This window comes from Zonotrichia albicollis, chromosome 31 (assembly GCF_047830755.1).
Source record: "Zonotrichia albicollis isolate bZonAlb1 chromosome 31, bZonAlb1.hap1, whole genome shotgun sequence".
In the NCBI taxonomy this organism is placed as follows: Eukaryota; Metazoa; Chordata; class Aves; order Passeriformes; family Passerellidae; genus Zonotrichia; species Zonotrichia albicollis.
Genome location: NC_133849.1, coordinates 2,043,269 through 2,059,985, shown reverse-complemented (window position 1 = coordinate 2,059,985; position 16,717 = coordinate 2,043,269). Strand labels below are relative to the sequence as shown.

Genomic DNA, 16,717 nt, shown 5'->3' with positions numbered 1-16,717 from the left:
GTGCCCTGAAGGGGGGTTCGTCCGGAAATGGAAGTTCAAGGAAGGGATTCGAGAGGCGGGATGGGGGATCCAGGGGGTCCCTGGGTCACGGAAAGGGGGGTCTGGGGCTGGGAGAGGCGCGAGGATCCCGGGGATGTAGTTAGGAGATGGGAATGAGAAAGAGACCGAGGGAACGCGGGGGGAGGGGGCGGGGGAAAGGGGAAATTCCAGGGAGTTCATCTGGATCCATCTGGACCCGAGTGTGACCCACCCCGGGACCCCCAGGGCCCTCTGGGACCCCGTTTCGGTAAGCGGCAGGAGTGGAAAACTGGGAGGACAGAGAATGTTGGGAGATCTGGGGGATCCAAAGTTCTAGGAAAAGGGCGGGTCTGGGGTCTGGGAAAATGCCGATGCCCGAAAAGGGGGGCAGGGTGGTCCCGGAGCACTGACGGGGTTGCGGGATCTCCCAGTCCCGAAAAAGGGGGTGCAGGGGGGTCCCGGTGCCAGGGAATGGGGGTTCAGGGGGGTTCCCGTGCCGCGATTCGGGGTTCAAAGGGATCCTGAACTCCAGGAATGGGAGGTCCGGTGGGTCCCAGTGCCAGATAAGGGGGTGCAGGGGGGTCCCGCTGCCAGGAAATCAACGTTCATGGAGGTCCCCGTACCCAGGAATGGGGGCTCAGGAGCTTTCCCTGCCCAGGAATGGGGGTTCAGATGATTCTCTTCCCGGAATTCGGGGTTCAAATGGGTTCCGGTGTCCGGTAATGGGCGCTCGAAAGGTCCCCGTGCTCAGGTATGGGGGCTCAGTGGATTCTGATGCCCGGGAATGGCGGGTTCAGGGGGGTTTCCCTGCCCAGGAATGGGGGTTCCGGGGGATCCCGGTGCCAGATGAGGGGGTACTGGGGGGTCCCGGTTCTGGGGAAGGGGATGCAGGGGGGTCACAGGACCCAAAATCGGGCTATGGGGGGTCTGCATGCCCGGTAATAGAAGTTAAGGCGGGTCCCGGTGCCCGGAAATGGAAGTTCAGGGGGTTTCCGGTTTCGGGGTTCCCACTCACCTTTGGTCGCGCCCCCCGGGTGCCCCAGGAGCCCCAAGAGCAGCCCCAGACCCAGCGCTGCAGCCATGGCGCTGCTCCGCTGCGGTCTCGCCCACAGACCTGACCCCGCCCCACACACCTGCCCCCGCCCCCAGAGCCGCCTCCTGCCCCGCCATAGGCGCCAGTATTTCCTGCCCGCCAATGGCAGCCCGATCTGTCACTGACGTCACCGGTCGCCGGGCAGATCCCGGTCTCGCAGGTTGGGAGGCGGAAGAGAACGGGACCGAGGAGGGCGGGGCGGGGGGAGGGGACGGGGGAATTGCAGAGAATCCCTCTGGATCCCTCTGGATCCCGCTGCGACCGCCCTGGAGCCCTCTGAGAACGACCTGGGAACCTCTGGGACCCCCTTAAGAAAGCGCTCGGAGGGGAGAACTGAGGGACGCGGAAATTTGGGAAATCTGGGGGTGCAAAGGGGAAGGAAAAGAACGGGTCTGTGGTCTGGGAAGGGCGGGAGGGCTGGGCAGGGCCGCGGGAGGTCCCAGAACACGTGAAGGGGATCCAGAAGGGGGTCCCAGTCCCGGATTAGGGGGTGCAGGGGGGTTCCCCTGCCCAGGAACGGAGGTTCAGGGGGTCCCAGGTCAAGGCAAGGGGGATGAGGGCAATGGGGGTGCAGGGGGTCCCTGTGCCCAGGAAAGGGGGTGCACGGGCAGATCCCCAGTGTTGAGGAAGGTGATGGGTGGGGGCTGGGGAAGGCAGGAGGGGGAGGGGTCCAGGGGGTGCCGGGGTGAAGGAAAAGCGGGGGCTGGGGTCTCTGGGAGGGGGAGGGCCGGGAAAGGGGGTGCGGGGGGGGCATTGGGGCTGGATTAGGGGGTGCAGGGGGATCCCCGTGATGGATAAGGGGGTGCAGGGTGGGGTTCTGTGCCTGAGAATGGAGGGTTTGGGAGGGTTTCCGTCCTGGATATGGGGGTGCACGGGGGTCTGGGTGCAGAGGAATGGGGGTGCAGGGGGGCCCAGTGCTGCATAAGGGGATGCACTGGGGTCTTGGTGCACAAGAAAAGGGGTTCAGGGGTGTTTCCTTCCCGGGTTCCGGGGTTCAAGGGGTCCTGGTGACTGAAAAATTGAGGTTCAGGGGGGTTCCAGTGCCCAGGAAATTGAGATTCAGAGGGTCCCGGTGCCGGATAAGGGGATGCAGTGGGTCCTGGTGCCCAGAAATGGAGGTTCGGGGGGTTTCCGTGCCCATTAATGGGGGTTCAGGGGATTCCAGGCTCCCGAAGGGGGTGCAGGGTTTATCGGGGCTGGGGAAAGGGGTACGGGGAGTCCCGATGCCCCGAAATGAACGTTCAAGGGGGTCTCTGTGCCCTGGAAGGGGGGTTCGCCCGGAAATGGAAGTTCAAGGAAGGAACCCGAGAGGCGGGATGGGGGATCCAGGGGGTCCCTGTGCCCACCAAAGGCGGTCCAGGAGTCCCCGCTGTTGAGGGCAGTGGGGTCTGGAGCTGGGAAAGGCAGGAATGGGGGTTCAGGGGGTCCCTGGATCACGGGAAGGGGGGTCTGGGGCTGGGAGAGGCGGGCGGATCCCGGGGACGCAGCTTGGGAGACGCGAAAGTGAGACGGGGAAAAGGGGAATTCCAGGGAATTCATCTGGATCCTCGCTGGATCCTCGCTGAGACCCCCTGGGACCCCTGGGACCGTCTGGGACCCCTGAACCCCTTCCAGGAAGCGCCTCGGGGAAGTGGGTGGGCCCAGGGGTGTCCCAGTGCCCAAAAATTGGGGTTCAGGGGGTTCCTGTGCCGGGAAATGCGGGTTCAAGGGGAGTTTCCTTCCCGGAATTCGGGGTTCCAGGGGTTTTAGGTGCCCAAAAAATGGGAGTTCCGGGGGAACCGGTGACCGAAAATGGGGGTTCAGGGGGGTCCTGGTGCCAGATGAGGGGGTGCAGAGCGGTCCTGGTGCTAGGGACGGTATTGAGGTGGGTCACAGGACCGAAAATGGGGGTTCAGGGGGGTTCCGGTACCCGGGAATGGAGGCTCAGGGGGGGTTTCCCGCCCAGAAATGGGGGTACATGGGGGTCCCGGTGCCGAGGAAGGGGATTGAGGGGTGTCACAGGCCCCAAAATGGGGGTTCAGGGGGTTGAGGACCCAAAATGGGGGTTCAGAGGCGTTCCCCTGCCCGACAATGCAGGTTTAGACGGTTCCCGGTGCCCGGAAATGGAAGTTCCGTAAGGTCCCGGTGCCCGGGAATTGCGGTTCAGGGGGGTCCCGGTTTCGGGGGGTCCCACTCACCTTTGGTCGCGCTCCCCGGGTTCCCCAGGAGCCCCAGGAGCCCCCAGAGCACCCCCAGCCCCAGCGCTGGAGCCATCGCAGCCGTCCCCGATCGCGGCTGTGGCGCTGCTGGAGAGACGCGAAAGCGAAAGTGCCCGAGGAGCGCGGGGGGAGGGGAAAAGGGGGAGGGGAAAAGGGGAATTCCAGGGAATTCACCTGGATCCCACTGGATCCTCGCTGAGACCCCGGGGGACCCTCTGGGACCCCTGGAACCCCTGGAACCCCTTCCAGGAAGCGCCGGGAATGGAGAACTGGGGGGACGCAGAAATTTGGGAAATCTGGGGGTGCAAAAGCCCAGGAAAAGGGGGGGACTGTGGTCTGGGAAGGGCGGGATCGCCGGGAATGGGGGTGCAGGGGGTCCCAGAGGACTGATGGGGGTGCAGGGGGTCCCAGAGGACTGACGGGAGTGCGCGGGGATCCCAGTCCCGGATTAGGGAGAGCAGGGGGGTCCCAGTGCTAAAAAATTGGGTTTCAGGGGATTTCCATGCCGCAGAATGCGGGTTCAGGGGAAATTTCCTTCCCGGAATTTGGGGTTCGAAGGGTTTAGGTGCTCGAAATGGCTTTTCCAGGGGCGCCAGTGACCAGAAATGGGGTTTGGGGGTCTCGGTACTGCCGAGGGGGGTACAGGTGGGTCGGGGTGGGCGGAAATGGGCGCTCAAGGGGGTCCACGTGCTCGGGAATGGGGGTACAGGGGGCTTTCGGTGCCAGGTAAGGGGGTACAGAGGGGTCTCGATGCTGGGGAAAGGGATTGAGGGGGGTCACAGGACCCAAAAAGGGGTTATGTGGGGTGCCGCTGCCGGGGAATGGAGGTTTAGGGGGTCCTGGCACCCGAAAATTGCAGTTCCGGGAGTGCCGGGGAAATGGGGTTCAGGGGGAGACCCTTCCTGCGAATCGGGGTTCGGGGGCTCCTGGTCCCAGGTCATGGCCTGGCTGGACAGGGGGTCTCTGTTCACAGGAATGCGGGTTCAGGGGGCCCGGTGCCAGATAACGGGATGCCCAGAAAAATGGGGTTCAGGGGGGTTCCCTTCCAGGATGCCTGAAAATTGAGGTTCAGGAGAGTTCCAGTGCCCAGAAATGGGGTTCGGGAAGTCCTGGTGCCCAGAAATTTGGGTTCAGGGCGTTTTCCGTGCCCAGGAATAGGGGTTCAGGGGGTTCCAGGCTCCAGATAAGGGGGTGCAGGGGATATCGGGGCTGGGGAAGGGGCACAAGGGGGTCCCGATGCCCCGAAATGAACGTTCAAGGGGGTCTCTGTGCCCTGGAAGGGGGGTTCGTCCGGAAATGGAAGTTAAAGCAAGGGACTGGGAGAGGCGGGATGGGGGATCCAGGGGGTCCCTGTGCCCACCAAAGGGGGTCCAGGTCCCCGGTGTTGAGGGCAGTGGGGTCTGGGAGCTGGGAAAGGCAGGGATGGGGCTCCAGGGGGTCCCTGGGTCACGGGAAGGGGGGTCTGGGGCTGGGAGAGGCGGGCGGATCCCGGGGACACAGCTTGGGAGACGCGAAAGTGAGACGGGGAAAAGGGGAATTCCAGGGAATTCATCTGGATCCCCCTGGATCCTCGCTGAGACCCCCTGGGACCCCTGGGACCCTCTGGGACCCCTGAACCCCTTCCAGGAAGCGCCTGGGGAAATTGGGGGCCCCAGGGGTGTCCCAGTGCCCAAAAATTGGGGTTCAGGGGGTTCCTGTGCCGGGGAATGCGGGTTCAGGGGGAGTTTTCTTCCCGGAATTCGGGGTTCGAGGAGGTCCCGGTGCCCGGAAATGGGGGTTCCGGGGGCGCCGGTGACGGAAAATGGGGGTCCAGGGGGGTCCTGGTGCCAGATGAGGGGGTACAGAGGGGTCCTGGTGCTAGGGACGGTATTGAGATGGGTCACAGGACTGAAAATGGGGGTTCAGGGGCTTCCCGGTACCCGGGAATGGAGGTTCAGGGGGGTTTTCCTGTCCGGAAATGGGGATACAGGGGGGTCTCGGTGCCAGATGACGGGGTGCAGGGGGGTCCCAGTGCCCGGGAATGGAGGTTTAGAGGGAAGTCAGAATCTGGGAAACGGCAGCAGCTGCTGGGGAGGGACTGAGATGGACTGGGACAGACTGGAAAAGAACTCACTGGGAGCAGAGCTGAGGTACCAGGGATCATTCTGGGATATACTGGGACCACACTGAGGGCTACTGGGGCAACTCAGAGCACGCAGGGGACAATTGAGATATATTGGGAGGGACTGGGACTGGTTTGGATCATCCTGGGATTGACTCGAGTCATACTGGCACTGATCAGATCTGTAGTAGGGGTGAAGAGGAGAAACTGGAATAATGCAGGGAGCAACTGGGATCATACTGGGAGCAGGTGGCCCATGCTGGTGTCATACTGGGATTATATTGGGACTGATGGGGTCACACTTGGAGTGACTGGCATAGTACTGCGAGTGTCTGGGAGCAACTGGGACCAGAGCAGGGGTAAATGGCATCGTGTAAGGTGTGACTGGGCTCACACTGGAAGTGACTGGGGCCACACCGGGCTCTTACTGAGAGGGACTGAGTGAAAGTAACCATACAGGGCATGACTGGGAGCCACTGGGACCGTGTTGGGGGGCACTGGGACCCTACTGTGAGTGATTTGGAACATACTGGGAGTGACCGGGACCCCACAGGTGAAGCGGCGGCGGAGCTCGGAGGCGGCCGCAGCGCAGGTGGGAGCCGCGCTGGGTTGTGCGGGGGCTCGGGGCTGGCTGCGGACCTCGGGGGCGGCAGGGGGCTCGGGCGGGTTCGTTGTGCCGTGTCCGGCCCGTGTTGCCGCTGGCGTGAGGGCGCTGCGGGAGCGGCTGCCCGCGGTCTCCTTGCGGCCGCTGCCTCGGCAGGAGCCGCTGCCGGAGCAGCGCTGGCTCGGCCCGGTTGCTGTGGCTGGGACAGAGGGGGCTGTCCCGTGCCCAGAGGCTGCGCTGGGGCCGCCTGCGAGCTCCGCCGCCGCCTCACCAGGCTCCGGTAATGGCGGCTCTGCCGATCCAGGGCCGTCCCTCAGGGCGGCACCAGGGGCCGTGCTTGGCCCCGTTCCCACCAATCAGTGCGCGAGCTCGAGGAGTGACGACCGAATCACCCAATCGCAGCGAGGGGCGGGCTGTGCACACGGCGCGGGCTCTGCACACGGCACGGCCCAGCTTCCCTTTCCCCGAACTCCGGCATTTCCCGGCAGCCGCGGCCTCGGAGAGGCCCCGGCGCTGGGCCCGGCCCGGGCAGGAGGCCAAGGAGCCGCTGCTGCTGCCCCGAACCGCCGGGAGCTCGGCGTGACCGGGACCTGAGGGCGCTGGGGGCTGGGGTGAGTGCGGGACGGAGCCGGGACCCGCCTGCAGCCCCGGCAGGAGCCCAGGCCGGAGCAGGGGATGCTGGAGAGAGGCCAAAACCTCTCTGTCACTTCCCTCCTGCCCCTGGGCAGGGAACAGAGCACGTAAGGAAAGGCTCGAGGGTCTGGGTGAGGGTGGGACAGTTCAATCACTGGTGACGGGCACAACGCACTTGTCAGGAGAATTAATCCACAAACCTCAGAGGTTTATGTCCAAAAAGGAGACAGAGGAGTCCTTTTACTTTATTCAAATAAAGGGGAGAGGCCATGGGGCATTCCCCTGGGGTCTCTCCAATTTTTGGAGGATGCAGCCTCCCTTTTAATCCCAGATTCCCGGCCGCATTTCCCTTCTCTCTTTCCCCATTGGCTGAGGTACTTGAGAGGTTCAAATTTCCCTCTACTCCCGATACTTAAGATTTCCTTCTGATGTATAACCCTTCCTTTTAATTTTTAATTCTTATGGAATTTAGGGTTTTCCCTCATTGTTTCTTTCATCTTTCGGTGTTCAGTTTCATTTATCAGCAAACCTAAAGTTTGTTTGTAAAAGCAAATATCATTTCCCATTCATCCATCAGTGGAATCTTTTCCATGTTTTCTTTTATCTCTCTGGTGTGGTTTATCTACAAGCAGCCCCACAGCCTGTTTGTAAGGACAAAATCCATAATTCCTCTCACACTTGACTTGGGGAAATTAATTTAATTTATTATCAAACATAGCAGGGAAAGAGAATGAGAACTGAAATAATTCCTACGAAAATATCCCCCCCCACTTCTCTCTCCTTCCCGGGCTTAACTCTGTCCCGCATTCCCTCCCTTCTCCCCTCAGAGGCGCAGGGGATGGGGGTCACAGCCCGGTCCTGTCACAGCCTCCCCTCAGGGACAGGAATCCTCGTCCTGCTCCAGCCTGGGGTCCCTCCCACGGGACACATCCCTCGGGAACGGGCTGCTCCAGCGGGATCCCCCCGGGCTCACAGGTGCCGCCAGGAGCCGCTTCCATGGCTCTGCAGGGGCTTCCAGGGGCTCGGGGCCTCTCTCGGGCATCCCCTGCCCGCGGTCTCCTTGCGGCCGCTGCCTCGGCAGGAGCCGCTGCCGGAGCAGCGCTGGCTCGGCCCGGTTGCTGTGGCTGGGACAGAGGGGCCTGCCCCGTGCCCGGGGCTGTGCGGGGAAATTGCCGTGGCCGGAGGTTTCTGTGCCCAGAGGAGACAGAGGAGTCCTGTAAAAGTGACTTTATTGCTGAGCAGAGGGAGAGGCCGTGGGGCATTTGCCGTGCGGTCTCTGCCACTGTTGTAGTTCACAGCCTCCTTTGTCTCCTCATTTTCCCGGCCTCATCTCCCTTTGCCCCCTGGCTGAGGTGCTTGGAAGGTTCAGATCTCCCGATCCGGTGTCCTCGTTAATGTGCATCCCCACTTTTGTAGAACAGCCGATATTCACTGCTCTGTTAAGTCTCTGTTCTTCTGGAAGTTCAGGAATTCAACAGGACTTTGAGGAGCTTTCTGTGTCAATTTCTAACATTTTCTAAAACTGATAGCTTCTCCCATTACTTCCTTATCTACAAGTCCCTGACCCTATCTCCAGGCAGATTCACTCATTGACTCTGTTTTTTCTTCCTGGATCCTCTTTGGTTTTGGGATTATTCTCAGTGCCCTCATTCCCTGTCCTTCTGTAGCCGTTTCTGGATCAGGAGGCCTGGCTGCCACCTGCATCCCCTCACTCACCTGCTGAATGAGCTGCACTCTCAAGGTGTGGAGCATGGTACAAAGATGAGAGTTGCTGTAGCGCATCAGAGGAGAAACAGCATTTGTTTAACCCATGGTCTGCCAGGGAGCCACAAAACCGTGTCCCATTCTGTTATGGTTAGAGACTGGCACAATGCTAGTGCTCCTATGAAGATATTTTCTCTCTGGTGTCTGCTGTGAGATGTGACCAGGAATAAGCAAAGCAGGCTTTTGCTTAGAAATAAAGAAAAGAAAACTTTATTAACTAAACTACAACTCTAAATAAGAAGATATACACAGGGAAAATGAAAACTTTCTAAAAACATTTCCTCCTCTCTCTACTAAATTCCAATACATCTACCTCTCAAATTTCAACTCTCAGTCTATCACTAGTCTTTAGATAATCAATTCTCAATTCATCAAGAGGAGAGGAGTCTTTCTTGTGCTATAGGCTCCTTCTGGAAACACCATTGAAACTTTGTGTGTTTCTGTGTCCCTCGTGGCACCACCAGGGGTAAATCTGCTGTCGTGACCTCTTCCCTTTATGTCTCTGCTCTCACTACTGACCATGGACTAGAGCTGCTTCTAGGGTTGTCTTTTTAAGGATGCTTTGTCCCGTTCCAAACAGAGCACAGTCTCACCTTTGGGACACTTGTCTTCTTCAAATTTCCCTCCTTGGTGCTGAGGGGTACTAACACTGAACTTTCTTTGGTCTGAGCCATTTCCTCCCTCTGGATGCAGTTTCTGTGTCACAGGAAACATGGTTCTGTCCATGGCTATAACCAGAAGAGTCTGGCTAAGCTACTTTAACATCTCACTTAAGATTCTTCACTGTCACACTTGCACATTTTTTTCTTCTGTTTCATCTCTATCTCTCTTCTAGGAAAGGTTCATGTTCTGCAAAGTTTTCATTGTCTGAGAAAGGGTTAAAAGCTCCCACAAGCGGCCGGACACCTTCTGGCTGCTCCCTCCCTCCTTCTCTGCAGGCCGGGCTGTGCTGCCAGCGCTTGATACCAAATTTCACGGAGGCACAGGCTCTGCTCTGTCTCTGTCTCTGGGTGGGGGGGCTGCCCGATGCCTCCTGGTGCTTCTCCCACCCTTCAGTGCTGGGGCCTCTTCACTTCCCTCGCTGGAATTCAAGAGATCTTCCCCCAAGAGTTCTTTGCTCTTCATCCCTGCGTTCTCAGAGGCGTATCCAATGTCTCTAGTGGCTACACTAGGTGCTAATATTAAAATCTGAACACTTATTGGTGACTAGAGCGTATCTCAGAAAACTTACTTCCTCTCAAACTAGGACACATTCCCATCCTTTCTGCGTTTGGATTGGTGCATGAGCTGCTTTCTTGTTCCCTTTGTTATCTGTTTCACCACTTTTCCTATGTCATCTATTTGCCAACAGCAGTTTGAGTCATTGAATTTTCCAGAAACTCCTCCTTTTTCTGCTAAGAGATGATCTGATCCCATCCCATGGTGAAATGTTGTGTTCCTCATTTCAGTGGATTGGTCAGCAGGAAGGTCAGGAGCTGGAGCTGTCTGGTTGGTTATTATTGCAAGGACAGCTTGTAATCTAATGATGCCATAGAAATGAGAAATGGGTTCTGTGGATCCTGATATGAATTGGTTCGGGTACTCAGGGGCTGGTCCATGGTGTTGTAGGATTTGTTCTGGTGGCCTTTCAGCTTTTCCCCATTTTTCGGCGCTCCCTTGAGCCAAGACTACATCAATTGACCACTTTTCTCTAATTAAATCATCAAATACTTTGATTCCAAACTGATTTCCCTGAACTTGTGATAGCTAGAACATCTCAGTGCTCTAGTACATCCTATATAACATATAGACAGTGACAGCACATATTGGAGTGGGCAGAGGGATGATTCCCCCCACTTATTTTAGTGAAGTTTTCCCAACATTGTCCATTTGCTGTTTCCCTTTTCAGCTTCACCCGTTTGTGTTGCAGGGTCAGATATCCTCCCCCTGGGCTCTGCCTTGAGCTGTGCAAATTCCATCAGTGCCAGCAGGCAGAGCTTGGGGTGAGGGGCAGAGGGAATGAGCCCAATTCCTGCCCCAGGCAAGAGACCCAGGTGCATTGTCCACACTTTGCCCAGCAGTGTTCATTTGCATTTCTAAAGCTCCTCTGCAGGGTGCCTGGAATGAAGCTTCACTTCTAGGGCGTACTCACACATGCCCCCCACCCCCACCCCCCACAAGCCAGGGTTTGGGGTATTTTTAATTTTTAGGGTTTTTTTGAAGAGTGTTGTATTAACTGTTTATGAGTTAAAGGGCCACCTTTAAAGCTCTTCTAGTTTTGCAAAATGCAGCCTGAAGCTAAACACCAGAAAACCCAGACCAAAATTTTGCAATCTACAACAGCCACGCAAACACAAAAGAAAAAGAATCTGAAGCAATAAAGACTTTTTCTACTTCTTCTGCTAAGAATAAAAATTGATTCTCACACCCCTGGCCCAAACCAAACTGACAATATCAAAGTGGCATTAATTAGAAACAACATTCTCATGGTGTAATCTTATTCCAGCCAGCCCAGTGTGTGAGTGCAACTGGGCCCCAGAGTGGAATTGTGCCATGGTGTTCCCCAGCAGCTGTGGCAGTGCAGGCCCAGACAGACATGAGACACAGAGGTACAACAGAACTGACCTCTGTATCACCTTTTATAAAATTAATTTGCATACCAAGTTTAGGATTCAATACCCTTCCCAGTAAATCATGATAGCAATTAGGAGCAAATAAAAATTCATGCATTTCATACCCATCTCCCACATCAGCTAAGAGTGGTTGAATAAAACCACTGCTCTTTCCCACTTATCTCCTCACTAATTGAACATATTTTTAGCATTTTCCCCCCCTTGGGTCTGAGATTCAAAGTGCATTGAGAGGCCCCTGTGTCCATCAGAAAATGCCTCCTCTCAATGCAGACCCACCTGAATGTTCTCAAGGGCTGCAGTGTGGAGGGTCCCTGGTGTGATGGGAGCTGTGACAGCCCTGGCAATCCATGTCCATCAAGGGGTGGACTTGCTGGTGCTGAGGGTGCTGCTGTCTGTGCTTGCAGTGTCCTTGTGCCCTGCAGCTGGAGCCCTGGTTCCTTGCCAGGGGCTGTTTGGGTGGGCTCTCCCCTGGCGAGGAGGGCAATGCCTGTGCCAGGTGCTTGTGGCCGAGCCCGTGCCCTGGGTGCTGGGGCCCCCTTTGGCCCTGGGGTTGATCCCTCAGGGGCTGTAGGAACTGTGCCCTGGCCTTTGCCTTCAGCTTGGCCTTTTGCTGCTCCCTTCTTGCATTCACCTGCTGTGCCTTTGTGCCCAAGTGCTGCAGGGCCTTCTTGTGCCCCTCCTGCAGCCCCCTCAGTGCCTGTGGGTGCTCATCCTGTGACAGCTGCTGAGCTCTCTGCAAAATCATTTGTATCTCCAGTGACCCAAACAAAATCCTTATAAGATTATCTCCATGCTAAAATGTACAATCCGCCTTTCCCAGGTGTTCCTTGCTCCTCCTCCCTGTGCTCAGGGTGCCCTCCCCAGCCCGTAGCCCAGAGCCGCTCCCTGTCCTGCCGCAGTGTCCAAAGGCGCCCCCCGGCGGGCAGGGCCGGCAGCTGCACGGGGCCGGGCAGCGGCCGGGGCGTCCCGCAGCCTCCTGGGGGCCGGGGGCCGCTGCCGGCCCTGCCCGGGGCTGGTGGGGTCAGGCAGCGCCCGGCGCTGAGCCCCGGCTGCCCCACAGCCCCGGCCCGGCCCCGCAGCTCCCCACAGGCCCCCAGCCCGTGCTCCCGGTGCCGCAGCTCTGCGCCCGGTGCTGCCGCTGCCCCCCACAGAGAAACCCCCTGAAACCCTGACCGCCTTGTTTTCCTCTCCTGGAAACCGGGGATACAAATGATCAGCTGACAAAGGTTGTGGATAAGACCCTGCTGAAAAACATCCCAATCCTCAGTATTTTTCTCTTCCTCCTCCTTTCTTTTTCTTACCACATAGATTCCTCCTGCAGCTTCTTGCCTTAACCGTATTGCTGCACTCTCCTCTTCACCCAGTCTCTTCCCAGCACACCAACACCATCCATCCCCTGTTGTTTAAATTCCTTCTCCACTTCCCTTATTGCCCCCCTGGGTGTCCAAGTCCTTAATTACCTCTGGGGAAATGTGCAAACTCCCTCAGCTTCTCGGAAGGGACCCTTCAGAGATAGTTTGGGATCATGATGATCCCTTTGGCACAGGACCCCTTTCCCGGCTTTCCCTTTTCTGCCCTCCATGGGTGCCCTGCCATGTTCACTCCCCAAAGATCCCAGTGCACTCACTGATGAGATTTTCAGTGTTTTCTCCCTGCTGACTCTTCAGAGCCCGCCCTGATGTGTCACTCGTCTGTCTCCTGCTCACTCAGGTACCCAATCAATCCCACGTGCTGCTGTCCCCCAAGGGAGCCGATCACCCAAACTGGGTGAGGCACCTTCAGCTGCACTCACTGCCCGCGCCCCAGATGGTGGAAGGAATTCCAGACGCGTCCCAAGGTGTGTGGAAAAATGGACATCACCAGAGGTTTCTGTTCAGAAAGAAGACAGAGGACTCCTGTAAAAATAATTTCATTCAAAAAAAAAATGGGAGGAGCCATGGGACATTTCCTATGGGGTCTCTCCAGGTGTTGGAGGACACAGCCTCCTGTTCATCCTAAGTTTCCTGTCTGCATCTCCCATTCTCTTTCCGTATTGGCTGAAGTACTTGAGAGCTACAGACATCCCAATCCACCTACTCCTTCCCCTTCCTAATATGCTCCCTACTTTTATGTAGCAAACGATATCCATGGCTCTGTGAAGTCTTTGTTCTTCTTCTTGAAGTTCATGAATTTAGCAGGACCTTGGCTAAGCAGCAGTCTGTCATTAATTGATAACATTTTCTGAAACTGGTGGCTTCTCCTGTCACTTCCTTATGTACAAGTTCCTGGCTCTGTGAGCAGATTCACAGCATCTGTTTGTAAAGACACTTTCCTCTTCTTCCTTTCATGGGGGTCCCCCATTTGTTGGACATGTTGGAGAATTTTTGTGCTGAATCTTGGTGTTTTGGAGCTTCTTAAAGATACAAGATGTCCAATTAGTTCCTGAGATGAAGTTGGGCAAGGAGGAACTCCCAGTACAAGGCACCCTCTTATTCTTTTTCTTTTTTTTTTATTTTTTAACCCAAACCAGGATTTTTTATTCCCGAGGGTTGGCCTGATGGTGGACGAGGAAAAGCCCTGGAGATCCTGCACAAGGAGGGGCTGCAAACCCAGCCCAGGGAGGGGTGAGGAGGAAAGAGCCCCCCTGAGCCAGGAAGGCGGCCAGAGATCCAGCCCGAGCTCAGAGCTGGTGGAGAAGCCTCATGGCAGGGAGAAGCCCCACAAGTGCTTGGAATGTGGGAAAGGTTTCAGCTACAGCTCCAACCTGATCCAGCACCAAAGGATTCACACTGGGGAGCGGCCCTACCAGTGTGGGGAGTGTGGGAGGAGCTTCAGACAGAGCTCTGGCCTAATTCAGCACCAGGTGGTTCACACTGGGGTACGACCCTACAAATGTGGGGATTGTTGGAAGAGCTTCAGAGACAGCTCTGACCTGATCCGGCACCAGATGATCCACACTGGCGAAAAGCCCTATGAATGTGGGGAATGTGGGAAGAGCTTCAACCAGAGATCCCACCTGATCCAGCACCAGAGGATCCACACAGGGGAACGGCCCTACACCTGCTTGGAATGTGGGAAGAGCTATGGGTGGAGCTCAGACCTGAGAAAACACCAGCGCAGCCACACCGGGGAGAAGCCCTACGAGTGTCCTGAGTGTGGGAAGAGGTTTCAGATCAGCTCCACTCTCCTCAGACATGAGCGCATTCACACAGACGAGAGGCCGTTCCGCTGCCCTGACTGCGGGAAGGGCTTCAACCGCAAATTCGCCCTCGTCTCCCACCAGCGCATCCACTCCAGGGAGAGGCCCTGAGAGTGTGGGGAGTGTGGGAAGAGCTTCTCCCTGAGCTCAACCTTGACTCAACACCAATGGAGGCGTCACTGAGGGAAGCCCTGTGAGTGAACTGAGTGTGGGAAGAGCTTTGTGCGCTGCTCCAGCTCCATCCCCCATGGGAAGATCCACATTGGATGATCCCCAGTGATCTCTGTTAGGCAGTGCCCTGGTGATCTGTGTTGGGATGACACCTGGCTGGGGGGCTCCACATCTTCCTGGCTCCCTCTGGGCACCTGGACGAATGCAGAGAGCAGAACATCCATCAGGAGGTAGACCAACAATGGGAATTCCTTGGGGAGAGCAGATTTCTTGGCTTTCAACCCCAGAACATCTTCTGTATTCAGTCCTATCTTCTGGTGGCATCAAGGAGTTCTGAATGGTCGTGGAGGTCTTTTCTAACTTCAGAGATTCCATGATTTTAATTTCCTGTTGCCTAAGGGCGTCTTCTACAGGCAGATGATGAAAAAGTGAGGAAAAGACCAAAATTTTGGAGACAGTAGGGTAGAAACTCCACCAAAAAAGGTTCTTCTCTCCCACCCAAGCAGGTGGAACCTCAGCCGGCACTGTCATGATCTGTCCCAGCGAACGGGTAATGCGGTGATTTTGAGGTGCAAAAATAACCAACAAGGCACAGGGGATTTGCAGTAACAAATGAACAAAATGCAGTTTTATTGAAATAATCACAACTGAAATGCGTTGGTGAGCGGAACTGGGGAAAAAAGGGAGAAGATAAGGAAAGAGGGAAGATGGGTTATAGCTACCGAGACATGATGCTGCTTTTGTCCTTTGGGGTCCAGCCATCAAAGCTCACTGGGTCACGTCTGGAGAGATCTCAAAAAGCACGGCTAACCAGGGCTCCAATTATACCGTTTTTCATTGGGGGGAAGGGGAGCCGAAACAAAGGTCTCCAGGGAGGGGGAAAGAACAGAAAAAGGGGGATACACAGAGTCCTAGCCAAAACAAGCAAAAACCATTGTTTTCATGGCCCAGTGCTCGCAGGTGCGTTTACTCTGGGCAGCTTTTCCCCCCTTCGTGCACACCTCCCCTGAGCTGGGGGAGTTCAGTCCCAGTCTCTGGAAGAAGGTGCAAGGGGGGTTTTCTTGCACGGGGATTTCTTGTCTTGGTTCTTTGATGGAGAGGCTTGCATTTCTGCTTGTGTGTCACAGTGGCTGAGGGTGGATGAGAGGGGTCTTCTGTGGGAGACCACCCAGAGCTCAAGCCAGGCAGGACAGGAGGTAGGGAGAGTCCATTGTTCAGAAGGGGCAGAATGCCCCCTTTGTGTTCAGCATGGCGTGTTATGCAAATAACACCTGTGGAAACAAATTGACAATTGCATTAGTTCCCCTCCCCACTGGCTCCACAGTTTTAACTTTTTGGTGGTCTTTTCTTCATGGCACTTGTGAGGCATAAATGAAGAATATTTTGGACAGACTCTCACAGGCACGGACATGGAAATCTTTTTCTTTTAAGCTTGATTTTCTTTTAATTTCTCTTCATCCCTTTCAAATATGCAACACAGGGGTGAAAATAAAGACATTGAACTAAGACATGGGTGTGGTCATGGTGGACACAGACATGGTGGGACACAGACATGGAGAGTGACAAGGGGACACATGGACATGGAGGGGGATGGGGACGTGGGGGCACAGGGGCACAGAGAGAGATGTGGGGGACAGTGACAGGGATGGAAACATGGTGGGGAGATAGCCATGGGTCAGGACATGGTGGGACATGGCCAGCGACTTGTGGGGATATGGCCATTGCCGGTGCCATGGGGATAACTTGCAGGGGACGTGGGGGATGCTGGGTTTGAGGGAGCTGAGGGTTGCTGGGAGGGACCTGGGGCTTGCTGAGGCCTTTGGGGACCCCAGGCCAAGTGGCTCTGGCTCTGCTGGGTGACCCAGGGGGAGGTTCTGGGGCAGCTGCTCAAGGACCCCCTGACCTGAAGCCCCAGCCAGGCATTGGGCTCCTGGAAGGGGATGAACGTCCTTGTCCCAGGAGGGAAATCCCAGCGCCCCCAGGGTGTCAGGGGCAGCTGAGAGGCCACAGCAGGGAGGGGAAAGCCAGAGGGAGCTGTCCCCCTCCAAAACTGTGCCCCAAAAATCCGAAAACTCAGGGATTCCTCTCAGGAAAAAGCACCCAGGAGCTGCCAGATTTCAGGGAAAGGGGGGATATGACCCCCCAGGCCGAGCCAAGAAGGGCCTGGGTTCCCCAAAACGAAGCACGAGAGTGAGGGATGGGGCTGGAGGGACAATGGCAAAGGGGCAGAAGAACAGGGGAAAAGAGGATTCAAAAAGAGTGGGAGAGGCATGGGACCCCAAAATTGAGTTGCGAGGGATCTTTAGTTTGGGGGAATGATGTGAGAGGGGAGGAAAAGGTGGGGA

At 56.6% G+C, this 16,717-nt stretch overlaps 2 protein-coding genes across 2 annotated transcripts in view; one reads left to right on the top strand and one right to left on the bottom strand.

Annotated features, from left to right (window-relative positions):
- The window catches only part of LOC102065444 (class I histocompatibility antigen, F10 alpha chain-like), a 469,176-nt gene that overhangs the window by 167,200 nt on the left and 285,259 nt on the right, over positions 1-16,717 (bottom strand). The window contains exon 3 of the mRNA XM_074529919.1: positions 3,289-3,396. Coding sequence (XP_074386020.1) covers positions 3,289-3,396 — 108 coding nt within the window. The remainder of the gene's footprint in view (positions 1-3,288; positions 3,397-16,717) is intronic.
- On the top strand, positions 6,447-15,878 carry LOC141725891 (uncharacterized). Its single transcript, XM_074530054.1, has 2 exons — positions 6,447-6,625; positions 13,533-15,878. The coding sequence occupies exon 2, from the start codon at positions 13,560-13,562 to the stop codon at positions 14,310-14,312; it is 753 nt and encodes a 250-aa protein (XP_074386155.1). The 5' UTR covers positions 6,447-6,625; positions 13,533-13,559; the 3' UTR covers positions 14,313-15,878.